This window comes from Chroicocephalus ridibundus, unplaced genomic scaffold (assembly GCF_963924245.1).
Source record: "Chroicocephalus ridibundus unplaced genomic scaffold, bChrRid1.1 SCAFFOLD_105, whole genome shotgun sequence".
In the NCBI taxonomy this organism is placed as follows: Eukaryota; Metazoa; Chordata; class Aves; order Charadriiformes; family Laridae; genus Chroicocephalus; species Chroicocephalus ridibundus.
Window position 1 is genome coordinate 525,428 of NW_026961652.1, and position 21,365 is coordinate 546,792.

Consider the following 21,365-nt stretch of genomic DNA (forward strand, 5'->3'; position numbering starts at 1 on the left):
GCGTGTGTCGGCTTCTACAAGAGTGGGGGTGGCTCTCTCAACGTTGCCAACAGTGAATGCACAGCTGGTGGCTGCTGCCTCTTGTTAGGGCTGAGGCGTCCCTTCCTGGTGCATCTGGAGCAAGAACAGGGCCAGCACGATGAGCTGCCTGGGCACCTCTTGGTTTGCACGTACAAACTGTGCTGCAGTGCTCAGGAGCAGCAATTTGTTGCGCTTTGATCATAAATCACCGTGCCATGTAAAAGGGAGTGTGTTGTGTCGCTCCTGGTGTTCCTGTGCGTCGGAGGCGCTCACTTGGCAGGCGCAGCACTGCAGCCAGCGCCGTTCCATGACAGCGCTTGAAATCTGCATCGTGGCTCCCAATGGCAGAAAGCTGCGTCACCATCCCAGGGAAGCCCAGAGCAGAACTCCCGCGCAGAGGCGACAGGAGCCCACAAGCCCACTGCCTGCTGTATTTCCCACTGGGCTCTGAGGGGGGAGAGCGGAACTGGGGGCTGTGATTTGTCAAGGGGATGCCCCCTCTGTCCCTGTGACCGCCGTTCATGGCCAAAACAAAGGGAAAAAAAACCCAACACAAAATAACATCAAGGGCTTTTTATTAGTTAAATAAGAAATCACTTTCTGGAGAGCAGCTGTCCCTGCCCAGCTGCCCGGCTCCTGGGTCTGTCCCGCGGGGGCCTTGGTGCGTGAGGGAGGTGGCAGTCGGACGAGTCGCTCTTGCTCTCCGCTGCCTTGTGCAGCCCGGGCTGGTGCTGTGCTGGCCCTGTCAGGCAGCAGGGGTGGCAGGAGAGAGCAGAGTGAGCTGGGGTGGGGGCACTGGGGGGGACACGGGTGGGGAAAACCCAGCACCTCGTGGGTGCCCTGCCCTCCCCGCTGCCCCTTCACACCCATGGGATCCTCTCCCCAAGCCAGCCCCGGCCGTACCCTCTTTGTCCGTGAGCACGGGACTGTCCAGCTGCTCCCTGGACATGCAGCCGTCCTTTGCCAACAGGTCCACCACGTTGCACTGGGAATGAGAGAGCGGGCTGGCTGAGCCACGGGGCCGAACTCGGCATCCCTCGGCAACCCTCCCACGGCCAGCTCTCCCTGGGGAAACTGAGGCACAGATGCCCCCCCCGCCCCCGCAGAGGCTCGGCCTCAGTGGCCCCCGCCGTATCCCTACCTTTGTCATCCCTACCTTGTTGGGGAGCAGGAGCGGCTGGAGGCGCCGGGGGAGCTGGAGGCCCTGGCGGCGCTGCAGCGGGGTGGTGACAGTGTGGCGGCCCCCGCAGCTCCGCGGCACGGTGGGGTACTTGACCTCGGCTGGCGGCTGCCTGTGGGACGGGGTACGCGGATGCTCAGTGCCCGGCACCGTGGCAGCCCGTGCTTCAGCCTGCTACGGCAGGGAGGGGGCCAGGGGCTGCTCCCCGCTGGGGTCTGTCCCTCCCGGCTCCCCTCCGCCTGCTGCAGGAGACCCCCCGGCCGTCCTGCTGGATCTGCTCTTTCCCCACAGCCCCCGGGAGCTGGCCGTGGCAGTGGCAGGTCCCTGCACCCCACGCCAAGGACAGCAGGAGGCAGGAGCTGGGCTGTCCCGGCTGCAGCGCTTGATTTCAGCAACTTGTTTGGGAGAAGGACCCTGACCTCCCTAAGCCCGAGGTCAGGCTGAGACCAGACACAACTCATCGCACGTGGCTTCAGCGCCCTTGAGACAGAGACTTGGGCCAGACGGGCAGCGAGGGGGGGCTGTAAAACCCCTCAGAGGCGGGGTAAGCACAGCTGACCCTCTGCAGCACAGCTCTGCTCCCCTGCCCTGCCCAGGTCCGCCCGGACCCCTGCGCCCCCACCTGGGGAAGAGCTCTCCCTCGCCGGGGCCAGGCCACCCTGCACCCCAGTGGGACGGGGATGGGTCCCCGTGTCCCCTACCTGTGGTCGTGCTGCTGTTCCTGCTCTGGCTTGAGAATGGTACGGGGGTGCTCGGCGAGGCGGGGGGACAGCGGCGGCAGGGATGGGATGGTCACGATGTGCCTGGGGAGGGCAGGAGCCGTAGATGGGTGACGCGGCAGTGCCCTGAAACCCATGGGCTTGTAGCCCACGGCACCCCCTGCTCCCTGGGGAGGGCTCTGCGTCCCCCTGCTGCCAGGCAGGGCCGCGAGGGGGCTGGGCAGGGTCAGACCCCCCAGGCAGAGCCCCGAACCCCTGTGCCTGGCACGGCGGGGCACTGCCAGCACCCATCGCCCCCCCGTCCCGCCCACAGCGCCAGGTGCTACTCACGGGCCAGGCACCGACATGTCGAGGGGCCGGTCGCAGGACAGGCAGTGGAAATGGGTCAGCAGCGGGCTGGAGTGGGGAGAAAAGGGCTGGGTGAGCTCCTGGGGGGGACACAGGCAGGCAGCTCGCAGGCAGCAGCGAGGTGTCCCTGAAGCCGCCGCCGTCCCCAGTGCACTCACTTCTTAATGCCAGCTGCATCATCAGCCCCTGCCTGTGAGCCCTCCTGGAGCTGCTTGAGGTTGCTCTCCCAGTGCCCCTCCAGCTGCTTCTGCAGAGCCCCCAGCTCCTGGCGGTCCAGCTGTGGACAGGTGCCCCCCCTCAGCCAGCTGCCCCGGGATGGGACGTGGTGGTCCCCGGCTGGGACAGCTGGCAGAGGGATCCTCGGAGGGATGCCAAGCCCTGAAGGAGCAGGTTTTGCGTGGCAGAGACGAGACACCCCTCACCTTGGAGGCCACCTCTTCACTAAGCTCTTGCTGGACCTTCTCCTGGCCCCTCTGCCGGCTCAGCACCTCCTCGAGCATCTCAGTCAGCCGCTCCATCCTTGTGTCGAACTCGCTGCGGTTGACTTTGCCAGCCAGGCTGGTTTTGTCTGCTTTCTAGCAAGAGGGAAGGGCAGGAGAGCGGTGGGGAAAGGACGAAGGTAGCCTAGGCAGGGCCAGCTCGTGTTGGGAGGAGAGGGAGAAGTGGCTACGTGGCCCTGCTTGCCCCATCACCCCCATGGGGTTGGTGCCAGCTGCCAAAGGGACCCGTGGGGAGACAGAGGGACCTGGCGAGGGACGCGCAGCCAGTCTGGAAATCTTCCCTCCCCCCGGCAGGTTCTGCCACCAAGCACCCAAGGGACAAGGGGTGATTGTCACCCTGCCTGGGACCCCCTTGGCTGCTGCTGGGGACCCTCCAGGCCATACCACATCGAGTGCCAGCATCAGGTCATTCTTGTCCGCTTTGCCCTTCACCAGCTTCTCCAGGGACTGGAACAGAGCCTGCCAACACAGAAAGCACCCCATGATGCCACGGCAGCGTCGCAGCTGCCTCCCGGCCAGCTCAGCGCCCCCCATCCACCTCCCACCCCCCTTAAAAACCTGCGGGAAAGGGACAAACTCCTTGTGGTGCCCAGGCTCTGCCTGGAGGATGCTCTGACCCCGTGGGCCTTTCAGCCACCCACCTTGGTATCTTGCTGCTGCCGCTGACTGTCACGCAGGAGGTTCCCCACGACGGAGCTGAGCTTTTCGTAGCTGCCTTGCACCTGCCCAAGGGTGGCCTGGACGCGCTTCAGCACCTCCTCATCCTGCTGCCGGGAGGAAGATGACAGGGCGGTGCTGTGCAAGGGGGGACTGGCTGCCCCGTGGCGACAGAGCCAGGTTACTTGGCCGGTGGCCAAAGGCTCTCGGTGCCAGCAGGACATTTGCACCAAGGCTTTCATTTCCTTCCGTGCTGCTGACTTGTACAAGGCAATGTGGGGAGCAGCGAGGGGCTCCCCCATGTTACAGCACAGCACGACCAGCCAGGGGAGTCCCGGCAGCCCCCTCCCAAGCCCCCCATGCCGCCATCTCCCTACCTGGCTCTGCCTCGGCAGCTGCCTCGGCACCTTGCCCACCGCCCGCCGGGACATCAGGGAGTCCACCACCTCCTGGAGCTTCTCGTAGCGCTGCAGGAGCTGCCCCACCTGCGCTCCGGTGTCCCCACAGCAGGCAGGGCATGCTGCCTGCGCCTCTGCCTGCTCCTGCCCTGCGCTCTCCATCGCCTTCAGCTTGTCCTGCTGCAGGAAGGGGAGAAGGGATCGGCTCTCAGATGGAATGGATGCAGCCAAGAAGCCAAGGTGCTGTGGAGGCTCGATGGCTGCAGCCGGCCAGGGGCCGTGGCCGGGAACCCTGCCAGGACCCCCCCACCCAGCCGGCGGGCAGTGGGAGCACTCCCCCTAGACCTCACCTGAGCCTGCATCAGCTCGGCCACCTCTGTCACCAGCTGCCTCAGCGTGGCCTCGGTCATGTCCTGGTGTTCTCCCAGCTCCTTCAGCTCACGCTTTATCTTCTGTAACTCCAGCTCCTTCAGCTCCAGCACCTCTCGCTTTAACTCCTGCCGTCCCAACTCCTTCAGCTCCAGCACCTCTTGCTTTAACTCCTGCAGTCCCAGCTCCTTCAGCTCCAGCACCTCTCGCTTTAACTCTTCCAGTCCCAGGTCCTTCAGCTCCAGCACCTCTTGCTTTAACTCCTGCAGTCCCAGGTCCTTCAGCTCCAACACCTCTTGCTTTGTCTCCTGCAGCATGGACCTGGCCAGCAAGATGGGTGCACAGGCAGGCTGAGCCTCATCGGGGCCACTCAGGGGGGTGTCCCTCACCCCCCAGACTGGGATGCTCCCAGCCACTGCGCTCCCTTGCAGCCCCGTGGGGTAGCAAACCCTCTCCCGTCCTCTTACCCCAGTTGCAGGGCGATCTGGTCGCTGCCATCTGCTCTCCAGTCCGCTCCAGCCACCCACGACTTTCCAAGGGCATCCTCCAGCTGCCTGATCTGGGAACGGCGGTGGTGGCAGAGTCAGGGCATGGCACCCCGTGCTGTCCCTTTGCCGGGGGGGGCCCTTTGGCTGCCCCCTCCCTCTCCAAATCCCCCCTGGCATCCCTGCAGCCCCCTCGGGCACTGCCACCGGCTCACCTTCTCCTTCACCTCCTGCAGCTCGCTGGCGAGGCTCTGCAGGGAGGACACCTGACCCCGGAGGGCGATGCTGTTGTCATCTAGAGGGACATGGTCCAAGGGGACATGCTGTCAGTGAGGGGGTCTCGCCCTTGGGGCCAGGCTCTGAGCACGATGAGCCCCCAGCCCAGGGTGTTCCCACGCTAAACACCCCCCACCAGCCCCCTCAGGGTTCCTACCTCCCTCCGGGAAGAGCAGGTGCCTCTGCTCACGCTCGGCGTGGTCTGACTTGGTGGCTTCCAGGTGGGCCACCTGCTCCTTCGTGTGGCCAAGCTGCCCAGACTGGCGGAGAGCCTCCACCGTCTCCATGCCATGGCCAGAGGCACTGCTGGAGGCTGAGGACCCCCAGGGCATTGCTGGCTCTTGCAAATGGGACGTGCCGGGGGATCCTAGCTGCACCCCTGGGGTGGCGGTCCAGGTGCCAGGGGACCCTGGCTTCTCTCCTGGGCTGGTGGTCTTGATGCCAGGGAACGCTGGCTGCATGCCCGGGGTGGTGATTTGGGTGCCGGGGGATCCTGGCTCCGTCCCCTGTGTGGTGCTCGGAGTGCCAGGGGCCCCTGGCTGCATCCTGGGGGCTGTGGCGCTGGCATCAGAAATGCTCTTGCCATCTGAAGGAGCGCCTGCCGCCTTCTCAGGGCTCACTGGTGCTCTGTGTGTCCCTGCTTGCGTCTCCTCGGAGCCAGGCTGTGTCCCGGGAGCCCCCTTGCTTGCGCTGGGCACAGGCTGTGCCCCTGGTTCCTCCATCCCCGGCACGGAGCTTGCCCCGTGCTGGGTGTCCACGTCCGCCTGGGGGGACTCGGTGGGGGAAGAAAGGCTGCCACTGCCCTCCTGGGAAGAGGAGGCCAAGGGGAGCAGGGTTACAGGCAGCCATGCAGCGGCAAGGACAGAGCCCAGGCCCCCCCGCCATGTCCCCACTGCCTGTCTCCAAGGCACCGCCTCCCGGGGCCAAACTCAAGGACACCACGAGAGCCCCAAGGCAAAGGCTGCCCCCCCCGCACAGAGCCCCGGGGCCCACGGCCACAGCCTCCCGCAACCTCCCCAGCCCCCTTAGTGCTTTGCTGGCCTCTGGGCCGGCAGCGTCTGAGCAGTCGAGCCTGGGGAGCGGCAAACCCTCCCTGACTCCCCGGGCCACGGCAGCGAGGCCTTTTGCTCTCCAGCAAGGGCATTCGGTGCTCCAGGCCTGCTGCCCAGCCCCGCTTCCCAGCCCAAGGGGCTGCGCTGGTGTTTCAGGAGCAGCAGCCCCCGGCGGGACTTGGAAACCATCTCACAGTGCCAAATGCTGGCATCTGCCCCCTCCTCCTCCCCCTTCTGCTTCGCTGCCCACCAGGCGAGCCACCCCCCAGCACCTCCCAGCCCACCATGCTGCGCACCTCCTGCGGGACTGGGCTGAGGCTCCGCATTTCCTTCAGGCTTTTCTGGGGAAGGAAGGGATCAAGGGCTCAGCCCGGCCACGTAGCTGGCAGGGACGGCCCCCTCGGGGACAGGACCCCCCAGCATCACTGCCCAGCACCCACCACCCATGGACCATGCCCCAGCACAGGAGGGATGGTCCCCCCAGGGGAGCTGGGGACACAGCTACCTCCTGTCTCAGTGCAGGATCCAGGACCCCCCGCGGCCATACTTCACCACGACACTTCTTGTGACGGGGGCCTGGCAGCTGGCTGGCGGCGTCCTGGAGTTTCCCCTGGAGCAGGGAGAGGACAGGGACACCAGTCTGGCTGTGGGAGCACATTTCAAAGGAGCATCCCCACATTGCCTTGGGCACAAGAGAGAGGGGCGCTGGGAAGGGCTGTGCCCGGGGGCTGTGGCTGTGTTGCGCGGGGCAGAGCTTTCTCGCCCTCCTTCCCAGCCCCCAGGTGTCTTTTTTGATGGCTCTTTGGTTCCAAAGCGCCTGAGCATCCCTTTGGGTGATGGCCACAGTTCCTTCTCGCCCCAGCCTGAGCTGCAGGCAGCGGTGCCCGTTTCTACCCTCCCTGGGGCCGTGCTGGCGGGCAGAGGGTGGGGAGCTCTGGGTGGGGGTGGCTGAGCTGCCCTGCTGCCCTCCTTGGGACATCCTTCCCACTCTGCCCTCCTGGTGCCCTTCCTGCTGGGGGACAGGGAGGGCTGATGGCCGCGGGGCAGGGGCTGGGGTGGTGATGGGGAGAGGGGCAGGGAGGGGGCGAGGGTCCAGCTCCCTCTCGGGGCACTGGCGGCAGCTCACCAAGCCGAGGGCCTCCTGCATGGCCCGGAGCTCCTCTTCCAGGTGGGACTGCGCCTCCTTCATTGCGCCCATCTGCTGGAGGAGCTCCTCGGAGAGAGCTGTGGCCTGGCAGAAAGGGGTGGTGGGGGTGAGCCCCAGGAGAGGGTCCCTGGGGACCAGGACCATTGCCGCCGCTGTGGCCTGCCCAGAGCCGGGGGGCAGTGCCAGGCTGGCAGGGCAGCGCGGGCAGCACGTCCCATCCATCACATCTTCAAGAGCTGAGATGGGGCAGCAGCTCCCCAGAGACCCCCACCCCTGCCCCGGGGGGGCCCGTTGCACGGCCCGGCTCAGCAGGGACGCCCCCAGCCCTGCTGCCCCTGCCAGGCTCCCAGTGAGATCCCTGCAGCCCATCCAAAGGGCAAAGAGCCGCTGCAGCCCCCTCGAGCACAGCCTGGCCAGGGCAGCAGCAGCCACTGCTAGCCAAGCGGCCACCATCATCTCCAGCTGCGCGGGGAACCCTCCCTGCCGCCATCTCCCGCGGTGTCCCAGCCCTGGCAGGACCTGGCCCGGCAGTGCTGACGGTGGCTCTTTCCTTCAGCCCGAGCTTAGCTCTCCCCACAGGGGATGCTCTGGCGATGCATGGTCCCCCGTGGCTCAGCACCATGCAGGGTGAGGCCCCTCTCCGGTCCCCACCAGTGCCGGCTTTAGCCCGTGGGCAAGCGGTGGGAGATGAGGCCCATGAGCCTCTCAGCTGCCCCAGGAGTGGATGCGGTACCGGCTGAAGGTCAGGAGCGGGGAAGAGAGGGCTGGAGAGGGTGGTGGGGCCGGACCTCCAGGGTGCCGAGCCTCCATCCAAGGGAGCCAAGGGCACCAGGGACTCGCTGGGTATCGGCCCCACCAGGACCGGCTGACGGCAACGTGGGGAAGACCCAGAGCAAGCGGAGCAGCGTTTCGGCCCCAGCTTTTCCTCCCCAAGACTTCACCCCTTTCCTTCACTGAAGCCCCACGTGCCACCCTCAGCTCAGGCTTATACCAGCCCTTGGTCTAAGGGCAGCACAACGGCGGCTGGACCCCGGAGGATGGGGTGTCGTGCAGGGGAGCAGCCAGGGGATGGGCAAGAGCCTCTACCTTGGAGATGCCGCTCTCGTTGGCTTTGATCTTGTCCCTCATCCAGCCCACGTCGGTGGCCACGGAGGCCAGCGGGGGGCTGCTCGTGCTCTCCTGGAGCAAGTCCTTCCCAGGCAGCCACTGCCCCGGTTCCTGGGGCTGCTGCCCCCTGTCCTGGGCCCTGTCGCCCTCCTTCTCCAGCACAGGGGGTGCCTCTGCAGGCTGGTCCCCCTCCCAGAGCAGGGTCAGGCTGTCCCCCTGCTTCTGGGCAGGCAGGTCCCGCAGGCCCAGGTGCCCGAGCATGGCGAGCAGCAGGCTGCGCAACGCCATGAAGTTGACTGCCCCGAGCTCGGGCGTCCCGATGGCCTCGTCCAGCAGCTGGTACAGGCTGAGCTGGGCCATGGCTGCTGCCCTGCCCAAAGCCATGGAGGCACCTGAGGGGGATGGGAACCTTTCTGCCTGAGGGGGGGCCCGGGATGGCTGGAAGGGATGGGCACTTGAAGCCTTCCTCTTCCTCCTCTTCTTCCTCCTCCTCCTCTGCTGGCTCCTCGCAGCAGAGTGGTCACACCAACACGGGACGGGTGACAAGGGACAAGGCAGCGTCCCCTGTTGCTAGGCGACGCCCCGCCCCCCGCAGCCACCTACCAACGGGGACGCTGCATTGTCCATTGTCACCCGTCCCACCGCCGAGTGGACGCCCTCATGGCGAAGGTGGAAGCAGACAAGAACAACCTGATGCTGGGACTCGATGTGGTGGGACCAGCCCCATGGGGGTGATGGGGCGAGCAGGGCCACGTAGCCACTTCTCCCTCTCCTCCCAACACGAGAATGTTTCTTCATCACCATGCCGTGCTGACAGCTGCTCTTTGGGACCTAGCCATTCTGCACACCAGGAATGCTCCGCTCTTCCTAATTTCACGAGCAACTCCAACAGCCCACTGTCGTGCTTTAGCCTCAGATGGCAACTAAGAACCACGTGCCGCTCACTCGGGCCTTCCCAATACGGGAAGAACTGAAAGAAAAAAGGCAAGACTCTTGGGTTGAGACAAAGGCAGTTTAACAGAACAGCAAAGGGAACAACAAAACAACAACCACCACACGGACAGAGGAATGTACAAACACGATTGTGGAACCGACGCTCCCCACCACTCCCTGACCGAACCCGGGACGCCCCAGCCCGCTCCAAGCAGAGATGTCCTGCCCCCTCCCCCAGCAGCTCAGGGTGGGCATGGCTCACATAGCATGGAATACCTGCGTCCTGGGGAGAATTAACCCCGTCCCTGCCGGAACCAGGACATTATCCACCCCTTATTCCAGACCATCTATGCCATGCCCACATCTTACAGGTTCCAGTGAATTGCCACCACTTTCCCCTGTCATGTATATATATACCTATATATTCATGCAGATATAATGCCCTTAGTCTATGGGCCATCCCTCCAAAGTGTCCGTTGAGTTCATTTCATCCATGGCTCTGGGCTCCATCTGTTAGAAGAGTCTCTCAGGGCAGGTGAGATGCTGGGCGGTGCTGGCCTCTTGCATGCTGTATTGTCGGAGCTTGTGACTGGTGCACCCGGTGTGGCTCATGCACACAGTCCGTGGGCTGAAGATGTAGATCTTGAGGACAGTTTCTGGGCACCACCTGCTGAGGTCAGTTCTGATCCCATCACCCCTGTGCCTTACTCCTAGTACAGCTGACAGCAATTATAGTAATGAGGACATACAGTGACAGTGTTACTTGGCAATTAACAACACACAATTTGATTCATTGGCTATTCTCACCCAAAATCAGATCCCCATGAGGTACACATCGGAGCTGCCCATCCTTCCGCATCACCCACCAAGTGCACCCAGGCCCTTGGGCAAAAGCAGTCCCACGGATGGGTTTGCCTTTGCCTGAGGCAGGACTGACCCAGACTGTCTTCCCTGGCATATTCTTCATGAGCACTACGGGGACTTTATCCCCTTCTACGGTACGTGGAAGTTTTGATTGGGCAGGGCCAGCCCCATTGGTAGATCCCCTGGGGTTACCTAGCCAGGTAGCCTTTGCTAAATGTGCATCCCAGTGTTTTAAAGTCCCACCACCCATTGCTCTCAGTGTAGTTTTTAACAGCCCATTGTATCGTTCCATCTTCCCAGAGGCTGGTGCGTGACAGGGGATGTGATACACCCACTCGATACCATGCTCTTTGGCCCAGGTGTCTATGAGGCTGTTTCGGAAATGAGTCCCGTTGTCCGACTCAGTTCTCTCTGGGGTACCATGTCGCCACAGGACTTGTTTTTCAAGGCCTAGGATAGTGTTCCGGGCAGTGGCATGGGGCACAGGGTATGTTTCCAGCCATCCAGTGGTTGCTTCCACCGTTGTGAGCACACGGCGCTTGCCTTGACGGGTTTGTGGCAGTGTGATGTAATCCATCTGCCAGGCCTCCCCACATTTGTATTTCAGCCATCGCCCTCCACACCAAAGAGGCTTCAAACGCTTGGCTTGCTTGATTGCAGCGCATGTCTCACATTCATGGATGACCTGTGCAACAGTGTCCATGGTCAAGTCCACCCCTCAGTCATGAGCGCATCGATATGTCGCATCTCTTCCTTGACGGCCTGAGGAGTCATGGGCCCCCCGAGCTATGAATAGTTCACCCCTATGTTGCCAGTCCAGATCCAGCTGAGCCACTTCAATCCTAGCAGCCCGATCCACCTGCTGCTTGTTCTGATGTTCCTCCGTGGCCCCATTCTTCGGTACATGGGCATCTACGTGGCGTACTTTCACAACCAGATTCTCTATCCGGGCAGCAATATCTTGCCATAGTTCAGCAGCCCAGATGGGTTTGCCTCTGCGCTGCCAGTTGCCCTGCTTCTGCTGCTGTAGCCACCCCCACAGAGCATTTGCCACCATCCATGAGTCAGTGTAGAGTTAAAGTACCGGCCATTTTTCTCGCTCGGCAATGGCCAAAGCCAGCTGAATGGCTTTCACCTCTGCAAACTGCCTCGATTCACCTTGTCCTTCACTGGCCTCTGCAACTTGTCCTGTAGGACTCCACACAGCAGCCTTCCACTTTCCATGCTTTCCCACAATCCGGCAGGACCCAGCAGTGAACAGGGCATCTTTCTTCCCATTTTCTGGCAGTTTATTATATGGTGGGGCCTCTTCCGCACGCGTCACCTCCTCCCCTGGTGACATTCCGAAATCCTTGCCTTCTGGCCAGTCCGTGATCACCTCCAGAATTCCTGGGCGACTGGGGTTTCCCATTCGAGTTCGCTGGGTGACCAGTGCAATCCACTTACTCCCTGTGGCACCAGTTGCATGATGTGTGGTGGGGACCCTTTCTTTGAGCATCCAGCCCAGCACCGGCAGTCGAGGTGCTGGGAGGAGCTGTGCTTCTGTACCAACCTCTTCAGAAGCAGCTCGAACCCCTTCACATGCTGCCAAGATCTCTTTTTCTGTTGGAGTGTAGCGGGCTTTGGATCCTCTGTATCCCCGACTCCAAAACCCCAGGGGTCGACCTCGGGTCTCCCCTGGTGCTTTCTGCCAGAGGCTCCAGGTAGGGCCGTTCTCCCCGGCTGCGCTGTAGAGCACGTTTTCAACGTCTTGTCCTGCCGGGACTGGCCCCAGGGCCACTGCATGGACTCTTTCCTGTCTGATTTGTTCAAAAGCTTGTCGCTGCTCAGGACCCCATTTAAAATCGTTCTTCTTCCGGGTTACTTGATACAGAGGGATTACAATTAGACTGTGATGTGGGATATGCATTCTCCAAAACCCCACAATGCCTAAGAAAGCTTGTGTTTCCTTTTTACTAGTTGGTGGAGACATAGCTGCTATGTTGTTGATCACATCCATTAAATACCCACATAAAAATACCCTCTGCTGACGTAATCTATACCAAGGATGCACGGAGCCTCTGGGCCAGTCACAATGGGATGCTTTTGCCACTCATTCCCAGTTAGGCTCACTTCAGCCTCCAGTACAGTCAGCTCTTGGGACCCCCCTGTCACCCCAGAAATACAGATGGGTTCTGCCCCTCTGTAGCTTGATGGTATTAGGGTGCACTGTGCACCCGTGTCCACTAGAGCCTCATACTCCTGTGGGTCTGATGTGCCAGGCCATCGAATCCACACCGTCCAATAAACCCGGTTGTCCCTTTCCTCCCCCTTGTCGGAGGCAGGGCCCCCCTAATCCTGGTCATAGTATCCGTTACTCACTTCTTGCAGAAATGACTTGGAAGTTCCTTCAAGAGGATCAGAAGTAAGATCAGGCCTTCTGCTCTGTCTGGGGAACTGCCCCCTGGAAACCAAGGCGGCACGTTTCCTGGAGGGATCCTCTTTTGTGGTTGTCCTTCCTTGCAACTCCTGTACCCGTGTCCGCAGGGTCGAAGTAGGTTGTCCATCCGACTTCCTCATGTCCTCCCCGTGGTCACGCAGGTAGAACCACAGGGTGCCTCGTGGTGTGTACCCTCTGTACTCTCTCTCTTGAGTGGGGAAACGCCTGCTCCTAATAGCTGAGATGCTGGCCCATACAGGTGGGGAGTAGGACATATTCTCTTCAAGTTGCTGGACCTTCCGCGACAGTTTCTCCACAGCTGAGACAAGGCGGGAAGAGAGACTTTCTTCATATGGCCGGAGCCGGCCAGCCACCTCATCCACCCTTGGTCCCTCTTCGCCTTTCCATTCCATTACTGCCAGTGAGTTGGCATATGACGATGGTGCGCTCCGTACAAACTTCCGCCACATGGGCCTCGTGCATTGCACCTCATCAGGGTCTGTGGGTAAGTCTGCATCATCCAGGTGACAATGTGCTCGCCTGAATGTCGGCTGAAATCTTTTCGCATATCCCACAGCTCACTCAAGGATAGGGATCAAGTAATTATCTCTGGTTCTGCCTCTTCCTCCTGCTCTCGTGATGGCCCTGGTTCATTGTTATCCCTTACTAAGAGAACTGATTTCTTCGTGTACTTCTTCTTCTGTATGGGGGCAACTGATACTGGCGCGGGTTGGTTCCCTGGTTCAGTGGCAGTGGCTGCCACTGGGGTTGGAGGAGCCGCAGTGTCTGTCGCAGGGGTTGCAGTAGCCGCAGTCTCTGTCGCAGGGGTTGGAGTAGCTGCAGTGTCTGTCGTCCTGGTCTCCATCTCTTCCCCCTGAGGGTGCTGCGTAACACTGAGCAGGGCCTGGTAGATACTGGCCAGGGCCCAGCACAGTGCGGTGAGTTGTGCCTCTCCAGAATAGCCACAGCATTTTCCCTTCAGATATTCTACCACTCTGTCAGGGTCCTGTAATTGTTCAGGGGTGAAGTCCCAGACCATTGGAGGCGAGAAGTTCTCTAGGTACCTGCCCGTGTTCTCCCACATGCCGTGCCACCCCTGACTGTCCAGCCTCGGAGCAGGTCTCTGGGTGGTCGTCTTAAATAGTCGTTTAACCCTGAACAGGACCTGGAACACATTCAGCAGACATAACAATAGGACCAGGCTGGTTTGAGCATCCCAAGGATATTCAAAATTCTCAAAAGCTGTCATACCTGACCCGAAGGAGAAAAGGGAGGCAAAAGAGCTGGGGAAAGTGTCCCCCCGTTTCCCCCACAGACTGGGTGTAATTATTAATACATTGTGAGAGACGGTGCCCAAGGTACGGACAGGACAGCAATGCCACTTAAACGCCCCCAAGTAACTGTCTAACAAGTGATGTTCTCATATCCTAAGCCGATATCACACAGGACAGTAAAATGACAATCCTGATCCCTCTCCCAGAGGTGATAAACAGCATTGCAGGGAGTACATAAGCCACAGAGGAATTTACATGACACAGCCACGAGAACAAACCAAGCAACATGGTGACCAGTGACTATTTACCTAATACAATAAGTGCATACAACAAATTCGTTTTTCCAAGCTCTAGTTGGATTCTGTTGTTATCTCAACCCTTCGAGCACCACGTTGGGTGCCAAAAAAGGACTGTCGTGGTTTGGCCTCAGACGGCAACAAGGAACTAAGTGCCGCTCGCTCGGGCCTTCCCAATACGGGAAGAATTGCAAGAAAAAAGGCAGAACTTGTGGGTTGAGACAACGGCAGTTTAACAGAACAGCAAAGGGAACAAGAAAACAACAACAATAACACGGACAGAGGAATGTACAAACACGTCTACGGAACCGCCGCTCACCAACCGGACCCGGGACGCCCCAGCCCGCTCCCCAGCAGCGACTTCCTGGCCCCTCCTCTGGCAGCTCCGCCTGGCCGTGGCTCACATGGCATGGAATACCTGTGTCCCTGATGGAGCCCGGGGAGAATTAACCCTGTCCCTGCCAGAACCAGGACAATGACTTGCTTCCTTCTCCAGGAGACCTGGCTCTGCCCCACATGCCCACTGGAGCACGTCCTCACATGGTCACACAGCGCCGCTAACATTGGGGTTTTCCTCTCCTGGGCACTTCCCACACCACTCCAGACCCACCCTGTCTCTCTCCCACCTTCCCCGCCATCTGCCCAGCCCAGCCCAAAAGAGCCCCCTGGTCTGGGCTGGCCCCACAGCAGTGCTCCCCACAGGGAACTGCAGAGCTCTGGGCACTCCCCCCACAGCCCCAGCCCCTCTGAAGGGCACCACAGCTGCTGGGGGCAGAGAGGGCTCTCAGCCTCCCCATCACCCCAGGGCTGGAGCTGGCCCCAAGGGCCAGCAGAGGCCACTCGCTCTCTGGCTCTCCTGCCTTCAGCTGCAGCTGATCCCCAGCCCAAACTGCCTTTGCCCCGCTCTGCCTCCCCGCCTGCCCTGCTCCCCAGGACAGCAGGAGACTCCTGGCCCTGGGGCTCCTCAGGCAGCTCCCGCATCTCTCCAGTCTCCTTTCCCTCTGCCTGATGCATCTTCACTGCCTCCCACGGCCCCGCAGAGTCCTGGCTTGTGGGTACCTGGATTTAGTGATTTGTCCTGGGGGGACCTATCTCTGAGACTTAAACTCTTCTGTGTCTCCATTCACTTCCCACCCCAGAGAACATGGAGTGTCCCCGTCCTCTCCTGACCACTCCAGATTCCTTTCCACATGGATTGAAATCTGCCATCAGCCCCATCATACCTGTGACAGCCTGAGGAATGTTACTGGGACGTCATGTACTGTCTCCACTGCCCCTCTACACCAAGAAGAGAGCCTTCAACTAAGTCTTGGTGTCTAAAATATGCCAGTGCTACTGTGACATTATTTCCCAAAACAAAGTGGAAAGACGCTTGGAAAGTCCAGTTCCTTAGGCTTGTTCGTAGCCAAAACTGTATCAAGCAGACCCAGCCATCAGGCACCACACTCAGGAGATCCCCTTTTCTTGCAGAGATGCTCTTAGGGAGGAAAGAGGTGACACATGGTTCTTCAAGGATGAGACACAACAGCAAAGAGCCTGAAGAGAAGTGCTATGATCCCAAGCAATTACCTCTAAGTATGATTATCAGGAAAAAAAAAAAAGCCGAGATTTCTCTGAAACGTGATTTGAACACTATGAAAGAAAGGGGAAGAAAATTACTGTTGATGGTGCAGGATCCATTGGATCTGTTTCCTCAGGGCACCCTTGAGCTCCTAGTTCCTCATGCTGTAGATGAGGGGGTTCACTGCTGGAGGCACCACCGAGTACAGCAGTGACACCACTAGGTCTAGAAATGGAGAGGAGATGGAGGGGGGCTTCAGGTGGGCAAATATGCCAGTGCTGACAAATAAGGAGACCACGGCCAGGTGAGGGAGGCAGGTGGAAAAGGCTTTGTGCTGTCCCTGCTGCGAGGGCATCCTCAGCACAGCCCTGAAGATCTGCACATAGGACAGCACAATGAAAACAAAACATGCAAAGACTAAACAGGCACTGAGTAGAATAAGCCCAGCTTCCTTGAGGTAGCCTGAGTCTGAGCAGGAGAGCTTGAGGATCTGGGCGATTTCACAAAAGAATTGGTTTAGGCCATTGCCTTGGCAGAGAGGTATTGAAAATGTATTAGCTGTGTGCAGCACAGCATAGAGAAAGCCACTGCCCCAGGCAGCTGCTGCCATGTGGACACAAGCTCTGCTGCCCAGGAGGGACCCATAGCGCAGGGGTTTGCAGATGGCAACGTAGTGGTCATAGGCCATGACTGTCAGAAGATAAAACTCTGCTGACATCAAGGTGACAAACAGGAAGACTTGTGTAACACATCCCGAGAAGGAGATGGCCCTGGTGTCCCAGAGGGAGTTGGCCATGGCTTTGGGCAGAGTGGTGGAGATGCAGCCCAGGTCGAGGAGGGCGAGGTTGAGGAGGAAGAAGTACATGGGGGTGTGGAGGCGGTGGTCACAGGCTACGGCAGTGATGATGAGGCCATTGCCCAGGAGGGCAGCCAGGTAGATGCCCAGGAAGAGGCAGAAGTGCAAGAGCTGCAGCTCCCGCGTGTCTGCGAATGCCAGCAGGAGGAAGTGGGTGATGGAGCTGCCGTTGGACATCGGATCCCTTTGTTCCCGAGGTACTGCCAAAGGAGGAAAGCACACTCACAAGTCAGGACAGCTCTGAGCAAATCTCTTCCCATTGCCTGCCTTCCAAACCCAAACACGGATTCCTGCCGCCCAGCCAACGCCCATTTCTATACTGAGCATGACGTCTGTGGTATGGAATATTCCTATGCCCAGCTTGTCCTGCCTCTGCTCCCTCTCGTTTTCTACGGGAAACTGAAAAAGTCCTTGACTTAACATACACACTACTTAGCAACAACTCAACCAAAATGTCTCATCATCATTAGTCTCATACTAAATCCAAAACACAGCAGCTTCTAGGAGGAAAATGAACTCTCTCCCAGCTGAAACCAGGACAACTCCCAGGTAGCGCTTGCCTTGAGGTGCTTCTGGAAAAGTCCCTGTGAAATGTCTGCTCCGTCTGATGGTGCAGCAGAGAATCTCTGATCTTGGGCGTGTCCTCCTGCTCTACACAGGAGAGAGATCCCATAGGTTTTGGGCTATGAGAGCTTTAGGAGATCCCTGCAGGAACTGCAGCGGCATTGCCCTGTACCCAGAGACTTACCGTGTCGAGGGCTGTGAAGATTTCTCTCTCTGTGAGCTCTCAGTGTCCTCCCACTCCCAGCTGCCTTTAACCTCTCTCTGCCTGCTCGTCTCCTCTCCCGCTTTGCAGAGGAGCTCTTTGCCATGAGTTTCCTCCATCCCAGGTGCCTGGAACAGTTTAGTGGCAGAGGACCAGCTCAAGGCATTTTAATGCCCTCTCTGGTGGTTTTGGTGCTGAGTCCATGAAGCTCAGACACAGGGGAAGCTGATGAAACCTCTCCAGAAGTCAACGTCAGCTGCAAACTCCAAAGTTTCTTGGAGCGTTAATGGGTCCCACTGAGGGCCATTACTGCCAAAGGCTCCTGGGGGCTCGTTCGAGGGAGAACTGGAGGCAGTGAGGGCAGGTAGGCAAAGGCAATGGAGAGGTGTCTCTGACGCTGGCTAATGCTGAATGTGTGAGAGGAAGGCAAAGGGCCAAGCCCTGGCCTCCAGCCCCTGGGAAGGGAGATCCTGCCCCACAAGCACAGCTCAGGGCTCTTCCTGGGGCATTGTGATGGGAGGACGTGCAATGCCAAGGGCAGAAAGACAGAATGACGGCTCCCGGGTGGGGAAGAGGAGGCGCTAAGGCCCTAGTGCTGTAAGGATAAGGTGTCTTCTGGTAGCCTTGGTGGCACAGACAACAGCCACAGCCAAGAGGAGAAAGACATAAGCACTGCTGGGGGCTTTCAGCCTTGCCAACTCCCTTGATCGTCTGCACCCCTGGCTGTGCTATGGTGTCCCACATCTGCTCCTCTTCCCCTGCAGGCTGCAGACAACCCCCTGCTTCCCCGTCTTCCTCTCCCCTCAGCGTCTCACTGCCTTTACTCATCTCTCTCCATCGTCCTTGGCTGTTCCTGAAACACAATGCCTTGGGCTGATCCCGACTCCCTCTGGGTGATCTGTTGCAGCACAGCACTGCCCTTGCAGTGGCATTTCTTTCTCCTGGTGTCCAGTCTCCACCTCCCAAGGTGCCCTTTGTTGCATTTTTTCTTTCTCCTGCTGTTTCCCACCAAAGAAAAGCTCCATTGTCTCTGAAACAACCCTTCAACCAGGTTCAGGCCATTCCAATAGTGCCCAGAGCCTCCCTGCCACTGGGCCAGAGAAGCCCAGGTCCCTCAGCCTCTCCACCAAGCGCACGTGCACTGGGCCCTAAAGCCCATCTTGGCAGACCTCCTCTGGACACTCTCCAGGTCCTCTCCACTTCTCCAAAATGGGGAGCCGCACGCTGGGACACAGCTGTGTGCGTTGGGCCACAGCAGTGCTGAGTCAAAGGGGAAGGTGACTCAAGTTGCCTGGGGGGCACACGCTCCTCCTCCTGCAGCCCCGTAGGCAGCCGGCCTTGTTCATAGTGAGCGTGCACCACTGGCTCATGAGGCGTCCCTCAGGGTGCCCAGCCCCGTCTCCGCAGGGTCCCTGCTCAGCACATCAGGTCCCAGCCTGTCCTGCTGCATTGGGGTTATTCTTCCCCGGGATGCAGGACTGGACACTTCTCCTTGAAAGACTTCAAGAATTTCTGTTGGCCAAATCCCAGCGTTTCTCCAGCTGCCCCTGGACTCAAGCTCCCTTTGGTCAGCTGTTAATGTTTGTGTGCAGAAGGTCACCCTGATGCTTGTTCCCCTGGGCTTGGTATTGGGGCCAGTTCACTTTAAGATCTTTTTCAGTGATCTGGACGAGGGGATTGAGTGCACCCTCAGTAAGTTTGCAGATGACACCAATTTAGGTGGGAGTGTCGATCTGCTTGAGGGTAGGAACACATTGCAGAGGGATGTGGAGAGGCTGGATCGATGGGCCAAGGCCAGTGGTATGAGGTTCAACAGGTCCAAGTGCCGGGTCCTGCACTTGGGTCACACCAACCCCATGCAGCGTTGCAAGCCTGGGGAGGAGTGGCTGGAGAGCTGCCCCGCAGGAAAGAACCTGGGGGTGTTGGTCAACTGCCGGCTGAATATGAGCCAGCAGTGTGCCCAGGTGGCCAAGAAGGCCAACCCAATTTTGTCCTGTATCAGGAACAGTGTGGTGAGCAGGAGTAGGGAAGTGATCGTCCCCCTGTACTTGGCACTGGTGAGGCCCCACCTGGAGTACTGTGTCCAGTTTTGGGCCCCTCACCACAAAAAAAGACACGTAGGTGCTGGAGCAGGTCCAGAGAAGGGCAACGGAGCTGGTGAGGGATCTGGAGGATAAATCTTATGAGGAGTGGCTGAGGAAGTTGGGCTTGTTGAGCCTGGAGAAAAGGAGGCTGAGGGGAGACCTTCTAACTCTCTAACTCCCTGAAAGGAGGTTGCAGAGAGATGGGGCTCGGTCTGTTTCTCCAAGTAAGAGGCTATAGGACAAGAGGAAACGGCCTCTAGTTGTGTGACGGGAGGTTTATACAGGATATTAGGAAAAGTTTTTAAACTGAAGGGGTTATTAAGCATTGGAACAGGCTGCACAGGGAGGTGGTTGAGGCACCATCCGTGGAGGTATTTAAAAGACGGGCAGACATAGTGCTTAGAGCTATGGTTTAGTGATGGCTTTTGTCAGAGTTAGGTTGATGGTTGGACTAGGTGATCTGAAAGGTCCCTCCCAACCAAGGCAATTTGATGTTTCTCTTCTGATTTCATGCCCTTTTCCACTCTTTTTCCACTGTCAAGTTCTTCTCTTGGATCATCCTCATCGCATCCCATACAAAGAGCCAACTCTTTTTCACCGTTTCCTTGTTGGCCCTTCCCTTGGTGTTTCTGAGATGGTGGCAGTGGCACTTTCCACCCTCCTCATGTCATCCATGACACTAGTAACCCCTTTTCTTACCTCTGCTGTCGTACAGCTACTCAAGTTGTCTTGTTACAGGAACCACGACTCAGCATGAGCCATCTGCACATGCAATTTAAATGCTGATGTTCTGGAGCTTCAGTGCGCAGGGACCTTGAGACACCTGGGGACGTGGCCAACAGAAACCTCCTCAAGTTTTTCAAGGAGAAGTGGCAAAGTGGGAGAGGACGAGGTGAGGAGTGAGTCTGAGGAGAGGGGCCTGGGCATTTTGAGGGATGCCATGTGAGCCTCTGGTAAAGGCTCAGCACCATTAAGGCCAGCTGGATATGGGGTGGTGTTAGAAGGGCCGTGGACACCCAGAAAAGGGCAGTTATTGTCCCCCTTGACTCAGCACTGGTATGGCCACATCTGCTCTCATAGTGTCCCAGCATGCCATGGATTTGAAGGGACGTTTAAAGGTCATGTAGTCCAATCCCCGTTTTTTAGGGACATCTGCGACTCTATCAGGATGCTCAAAGCCCTGCCCTATCTGACCCTGAACACCGCCAATGATGGGGTATCCACAGCTTCTCTGGGCAACCTTTTCCAGTGTCCCACCACCCTCATTGTGAAAAATTTCTTCCCTATGTCCAATCTAAATTGACCCTCTTTCAGTTTAAAGCTGTTGCCCCTTGTCCTGTCATTACTGGCCCTGGTAAAATCTCTCTCTCTCTCTTATAAGCCTCCACCGTACACTGAAAGGATATAAGAAGGTCTCCTTGGACCTTTTTTGTTTCCAGGCTCAACAACATCAGCTCTCTCAGTTTTTCTTCCTAGGAGAGGTCTTCTGGCCCTCCAATGATTGTTGGTGATCCATCTCTTGACCCGCTCTAACAGCTTTAGGCGTGAGGCATGTGGTGAGGGTTTCAGCTTTGGCGTTGGTGTTCAGGGAAGGGCTACAGAGGAGAGCTGCAGGTGAGGGATTAGGGTTAGGGTCCAGGCAAAGGCTTAGGGGGAGCTGCGTCGTGCCGAGTCTGAGGGGCAAGAGTGTGGAAGGCACTCGGCGTGTATGGGCCCTGGTGGTGAGCAGAGGGAAAGCTCATGTGGTGATGACCAAAAGCATCCCCATTGCAACGAGCTGGGGATTAGCACTGGGCCCCTTGGCTTGGCAGGGCACATCCAGGGGGCTACAGCACAGAGGATGTCTCTGCCTCCTTTCTTTGTCACCCTGAAATCACTGCCTCTGGTTTTCTGCTCCAACCAGCCCCCAGGGAGGCACGCTTCAATTTCCTGAAGCAGCTTCGTCAGCCACAGCCCTCAGCAGACCCTGCTGAACCTCCAAGGCTCTTTATTCCTGCCAGGGCCCTCCACACTGCGTGACTTTCCCCTGGGAGCTCGTTAACGTGAAGGAACT

The 21,365-nt window shown here is 59.0% G+C and overlaps 1 protein-coding gene across 1 annotated transcript; it reads right to left on the reverse strand.

The window, feature by feature from the left end:
- Positions 1-15,757: 15,757 nt before the first annotated feature.
- LOC134509535 (olfactory receptor 14A16-like) lies at positions 15,758-16,639 on the reverse strand. The gene has a single exon (XM_063322077.1). It carries the CDS (start codon positions 16,637-16,639, stop codon positions 15,758-15,760), a length of 882 nt encoding a protein of 293 aa, XP_063178147.1.
- Between the last annotated feature and the right edge of the window lie 4,726 nt (positions 16,640-21,365).